This window comes from Vanessa cardui, chromosome 9, assembly GCF_905220365.1.
Source record: "Vanessa cardui chromosome 9, ilVanCard2.1, whole genome shotgun sequence".
In the NCBI taxonomy this organism is placed as follows: domain Eukaryota; kingdom Metazoa; phylum Arthropoda; class Insecta; order Lepidoptera; family Nymphalidae; genus Vanessa; species Vanessa cardui.
This window is the reverse complement of record NC_061131.1, coordinates 5414141-5420689: the sequence shown is the minus strand read 5'-3', so window position 1 is coordinate 5420689 and position 6549 is coordinate 5414141. Positions and strand designations below refer to the sequence as shown.

The 6549-nt window shown below is 31.1% G+C and overlaps 1 protein-coding gene across 1 annotated transcript; it reads right to left on the bottom strand.

Moving 5' to 3' along the window:
• Positions 1–840: 840 nt before the first annotated feature.
• On the bottom strand, positions 841–3878 carry LOC124532532 (venom allergen 5-like). Its single transcript, XM_047107477.1, has 6 exons — positions 3786–3878; positions 3338–3456; positions 2981–3062; positions 2048–2229; positions 1647–1744; positions 841–1015 (listed from the first exon to the last, which is right to left on the bottom strand). The coding sequence occupies exons 1-6, from the start codon at positions 3838–3840 to the stop codon at positions 907–909; spliced, it is 645 nt and encodes a 214-aa protein (XP_046963433.1). The 5' UTR covers positions 3841–3878; the 3' UTR covers positions 841–906.
• Positions 3879–6549: the final 2671 nt, after the last annotated feature.

Sequence of the window (6549 nt, the reverse complement as noted above, 5' to 3'; positions counted from 1 at the left end):
TCGTTTGTTCGGTTTTTTTGAATCGCATGACATCTGATAGTATTAAAGTAAAATGTTGTTTTTCAAATAGACTCTATTGGATCATTACCCTTAACAGGGAAGGATGCCATGGTATGACAAATCTTTTTTCGAATAGGAAATGCATTTTTCCATCCCGTCCGGTTGGGGGACCGGGATCGTATGTCGGACTCCGGGGGCAACAAAGCATAGCCTTCCAACAGACACCCCCCTGGGTTTCCGGTAGTGCGCGACCCCTACTTCTATCCCGTCCCATATTATTGTGGATTCCTCGGAGTCCGCTACTGGAAGCTGAGACCGTCATCAAGGCCATGGTGGATTAGGTTGGCTCAACGGCCAACCACACTTCGGTCCTCATGTTTGGGGCAGTTATCGATCTATAAAGGCGTCACCATTGACCTAATGGCCTTTGGCGCATTAGAGCGTGTTGATCACGATCCCGTGTGATACCCCCGCTTACGCTCCGCCCCCTCCTCTTCCGACATTATGTTGTCACTAAGCACACATAGTACATCTTTATTGTTGTAAATTATAAATTGACATTTAAAAAAAAATCCCGCTTAGTTTCTTTCGCCGGTTCTTCTCATGTCTGAGGTATTATATTCCGAACAAGTGGTAGATTTTCGACAATCAATAAGAAAGTGTAAACACTTCTATTTTGAATAAAGGTTTTTGACTTTGACTTTGAGTACCGCCGAGGCCTCTTCACTTTCGTTGGTAGTTGGTTAATAAAAACAGTTCGATGTGACTTAACCATATATTTCTAAATAATTTATTGAATTCAAATACTAGATATATTATTTATCTCATAAATTAAGTTATATATAATTGTTTAAATAAAATTACTAACAATAATTTTAAATTAAGAAGATTAATGGTAATCATTAGTTATTTACAGCTGTCTCCGTATGGGCGGCTGCAATCTTTAGTAGAACAAATCAGTTTTCCACTTCCACTACCAGATGCTTTGTATGGAGTCTGACCTAAATAATTTCCGCTAAAATTAAATAAAAATGTTAATTACTATCATTAAATAAAGTAAGGTTTTTGTTGCATTGGTCCCATTTAATAAATTCGTAGGTACAAATCGAAATATTTAATGATTATAATTTAACACTTTTACGACTTATGGGTAAATGAAGAGTACCTTTTTTACTGTAAGTATTTATGTTAAGATTAATGAGATTTTGTCCTTTTGAATTGATGATAATGGTGAGTTTTATGTACATTCCAAGTTAAAGTAATTTAATCAATGATTCAGGAAAAGCCTACGAATTTTAAATATATTTGAAATTATTTCCGTTTACTTTCAAGTAGGTATGACTTCGATTTGTTGAAAGAATCGAGAGAGCCTTCATTATGTGCCTTTTGTCAAATTTATAGGCCCAATATATCCAGACTTAGGGCGGCAAAATTTTTAAATATTTTTTATATTAAATTAAATTAGTACAATTTTTCTATTAGTAATCGTTACTTCTTCGTTACCTCTCGCAAACAAATACAAAAAGTACAGACACGGTATCGAATCAATTCCTAGTCTATTTACTACTGTTCTGTGCTTCTCACAATTTACACTTAAGTTTGTAGTTCATTAATCAATTCATTATAATAATAAATTATTAACTTACGGTGGACCGTAGTTGCAGACTACATAATATTCTTTCATTCCGTTTTTCAGATTTTCGGAAATTCCACATCCAACGTATATGGAATCAGACCACGCCATCTACCATAAAAATAATGATCTGAGAATTTACTGAAGATTTAAATTCATATAACTAAGAATGATTGAATGTTAAAAAACATCTAAGACGTATGTAGCATAGTTCATACAGAACCTTTTTTTCTCTTATATTCCGTGAGCGTACAATTCTATACACATTATTAAAGGCCAAAACGAATTTTAAACAATACTATTTATGTATCGTGTTTATAATAGCTAAATTTTATCACAGAATAAATATAAAAACTCACTTACTCTTTTAAAAACGGAATCAAATATATTTTTTTGTGTATCATTCATTTTTACCTGTGTATAATGTCCTATAGCTTTTTTGGAACCGTTGAAATCGGATATTTTCAGTGGTCCATATGTGTAGTCTTTGTGTTCATCGAACCAAGATTGTAATGCATTATCAACATTTATTTTCCAGTTGAGATCAGTGGATCCCGACATATATATGTTCTCTCCCGTTGTGAATCTTCCGGACGCTGTAAAAGCAATTTACTTTCAAATAAACTGCTGTAATACAAATTTAACATTTAACATCGATTTTTTTACGTTATAGGACGGTGGACTTTCAATAAGGCTGATAGTAAGTGATGGCCCAAAGACGATGGCGTTGTAAGAAATATTAATCTCTCCTTACATGGCCAATTTGTTACTCGCCTTGGAAACTAAGATATTTTGTCCATTGTGCTTGTAGGTAGGCTCACTCACCCTTCACACCGATACAAAGCAGTATTTATCTACATGGTATCTATACATACGGGCTTGCACAAAGCCCTACCACTAAGAAAATCCAGTCCTCATCAAATACAGTTAATCTTGTTAATCTTATATCCCTTAATAATATGTTTATTACGGTGAGAACGACGAAGATCTTACTCATAGAGCCTTCTGGTATTCTGTCAAACTATATAACACTATATCTTACATTAAGGTGATCTTATTGACGATTAGATACTACTTTTACGTTTATTAATTATGTAGACTGAGATATCCCAAAAAAACAGTAAATAGAAAAATTTATGTTGATCCGAACTTGAGTCATGTTTCTAAAATTGTTTTTCGTTTCTTCGAAAAAATGGTATCAAACATTAGTTAACTCTTAGTAAATTCGGTATATTGTTTTACCTACTTAGTCAAAATCACAAACGCAATATAAACAAAAATATTTAATAATGTTATTCTAGCATCTAATTAATAGGTATTCATCATAGCAATCATACTCGTAGTTACCAATATTTCTGTCAGGATTGTGGGATAATTGATTAGTCGATGCCCATTTGGATGCTTTTGCCGCCAACTCCTTGTCCCAAATCTGAAAAAAAAAACATGCTTATTTATTATTAAAAATTATACGATATAAAAGATAACTTATAAATAAATGCTGTTAATGTTTAATTGGCAACAATATGAATTATGTTTTTATGGTCATTGTAAGTAATAATATTGGTTAATAATTGGTCATAAATTATAGAAAATAAGATAGATAAAAATAAGTTATCCACTAGTCCCTATTTCTATTTTATTTTGTAGCTTTTATTTTAGCCAAAAAAGCACAGTTTATATCCCTATTTTTGAACTGTAACTTACCATGTACTTCATCTCAGATGCTGCAGGCTGTTTTTGAACATTCCCCTTGGCTAAGCTTAGGCGACGTGAATTATGACCATCGACAAAAGTGCGTATTTCTTTGCATGATAAATCTAACACTGAAATAATAATAGGTACACAAATTAAGTTAAACTTAGAACCTTGACTAAATGGAAAATTAATGATGAATTTTATCGTCTTAACACTATAATGTAATGGAATTTTTACATTCTCTTTCTAAATTCATAATACAATAGCTATTACATTGACGAAATATATAAAAAATTTAAGGGAAACACATCAAAATAGTGTAAGTCGGCTTTCCACAATTCACCAATGAGATATGAAATGGTATGGAGTATGGAGATATGATACTAAAAATGACTCGATTACTTAATATTTAAAAAAAATTAACTTAAAATAGTTTTTATTACATTAAAATACGAACCCTTTAGTTCAACAAAGTGTAGAAGAAAAAGAAGTATAAATGCACGAACATGCATTGTTACTGTACTAGGCTGCTCGCGACAAATGTTGAACTGAATTTTGTTTACGTTGCTCTGTGAAATAGCTTATATAGTTGAGTCAAATCGTATACGTGAAAACAGCATGCCTATTCATTCCCAATACACAAATGAAGAGAAATGCGTCGGTAAAATTAGGATTGTAACAGTAAATTTGTTTACATTATTTTCTAATGATTATTAATCAATTAAATAAGTATCAAATCTTCGTAAATAAAATTAACCGTTTATTTGTAATAAAAATGATATCGATTAACCATAAAAAAATGGAAAAGGATTACAGGACATGTAAAGGTAAGAATTAAGCACTGATATCTTGGGTTTATATTTTTGTTACAATTTAGTTATTTATTATTAGGATTCATTGCAATGTTATTTTTATGTCATAATTACAAAATTTTCATTCTGCATTAAAGAAATACTATATAATTATTTGGTGTCATGAATAGTTTTATATAATTATTTAAAACTATTTACGACACCAAGTATTGCACTATGAAGCACTCAAAACCAAACATACCAACATTTATGTACGTTTTTTTTATTATATAGGTAGTCGGACGAGTATATGGGCCATGGATGGATGGTAAACGGTAATCATCCTCCATAGACAATGGCGTTATATTAATCGGATGTTATGTCCCTTGCGCATATAGTTCTACTGGCACAGCTAACCTTTAACCCGGCAAAGGACAATATTGTGTAAATATATAGTTAGCAGATAATATCTGATGGGTTGTACCTGCGATGGGCTTGTAATCTAAAACCTACTGCTCTTTATCACCTGTTAATTTTATTTAAAAAATAAGGTATTGTGGGTAGTTACAAAAACTGCACAACCAAAGAGATTTTACCTTTAAAAAAAACTGTTAAAAATATATATGTTTATATAGGTTCGCGAATATCAATCTTTATCATCATTAGTATGACAATAACCACGATAAATAATATAATAAAATATCTTTATTGGTACAAAATAGTTCAGATTTTTTTACTACTTGAAGGCACTAAAGTGTTTGATTTCATATTTTGTAGCCGCAAATTAAAAACCCATATATATTGCTCTCTCTTACTTTTTTACTTTTTTTAGCACTCAAGCACATCGAAGAGTTAGTGTACAATAAATAACAACAATATCGCTCAAATTTCTTCTTATTTTAATCTATCCTAAAAAATATTAACCAATAAAGTATTATGATTACCTACTTATTTTTAATGAAACAAAATCTTTTAGTATTTCAAAACCTTGTTTTTATTAGCATTTTATTTTTCCTTTTACTTTTCCCAGACATAAGTGACATTCGCTTTGTTCGACTTATGAATGATTCCTAATACGTTTAGATATTATTTTTAAGGACAATGTAACGTGATGGACAAACATAATAACTGACAGAAGATAGACAGCGTACTAAATCGTATTATGCGATAAACGTGCGGAATGCTGAAAAACATCGCTATGACGATTTCTTATCATATCCATATCACTATATAAAGACAATTGTGAGTCGCAGTGTTTATTCAAGCTTAAACTTTGCGAGGTGTTTCGTATGACAAAATAAATATTAAAACAAATTGATGGGCCAGTAGCAGGGATCAAAAATAGTTGGTCACATTTTGGTGCGCGCCCTAAGTTATGGCGCGCACGGGGTTCCGCAAGCTTAATGTAATTTATTTATTTATTTATTTATTTATTTAAACTTTATTGCACAACTATTTAACAAAAAATAAATTGAGCAAAAGGCGGACTTAAAGCTATATAGCCTTATCTACCAGCCAACCTTAGCACATGCAAGAAAATTGTTCTAAAATTTTGAATGTTTTTTAAATGTGCGCAGTGTCAGGTCAGCACTTAGTGTAGGTACATTTACATTTACGTAGGTACCTATTTATAAGAACTTTTTTAAGCATTGGGCTGTTTACAGAATCCGGAATACTTATCATCGAATAACACGTTCAAAGTATACAAACTTTATATTTTATCGACGAAAAATTCGATATTTTTTTGTATAAAACGAAGAATTCCATGATTGTCGATTTATCCATTTATTGCTGAGAAGTTTCAGGATATAAGGATTTTTTTTATCAATAATATACAATAATACCTATATTTTTTTTTCAATAAATATTATAGTTATAAACCGAATACTTCTAATTAATTACACCTACACGTGCCTTTTTTAATACGTAGGTGTAGGAATAAGTAAAATGACTGAATCTAATTTTGATGAAATTTTCAAAGTTATACCTATAGTGATTTACATTTATACTTATTACATACTAGTAGTCGTCTTTAAGAGTATTGGTTGTTATGTTTTAGCCACAAAAAGGAGCCTCTTGGAGGATCTTACATAATTATATTGAAGAATAAATAGTTGCTAATCTTTAATTTCAGTTCAATCAATCGAAAATCTGAGTAGATTTATACAAATCTTCATCCCCTATTTATCCCCTTAGGGGTGAAATGTATTAAAATCCTTCTTATCCAATGCCTACGTTATAATAACTAACTGCATGCCAAATTTCAGCCTGATCCGTCCAGTGGTTTGGGCTGTTCGTTGATAAATCATTATGTCAGTCAGTCAGTCGCCTTAGAGTTACATATATTTAAATAAAATATATCAATGTCTGCTTCAAATTATATCTTTATTTCATTTGCGTGGAATGCAGATTCCTATTATAATATGGGAT

Coding starts and splice junctions, on each gene's coding strand:
- LOC124532532 (XM_047107477.1), bottom strand. CDS start 3,840: ATGCATGTTCGTGCATTTATACTTCTTTTTCTTCTACACTTTGTTGAA. Junction 3,457..3,785: donor ACACTTTGTTGAACTAAAGG/GTTCGTATTTTA, acceptor TTATTATTTCAG/TGTTAGATTTATCATGCAAA. Junction 3,063..3,337: donor CATCTGAGATGAAGTACATG/GTAAGTTACAGT, acceptor TTTTTTTTTCAG/ATTTGGGACAAGGAGTTGGC.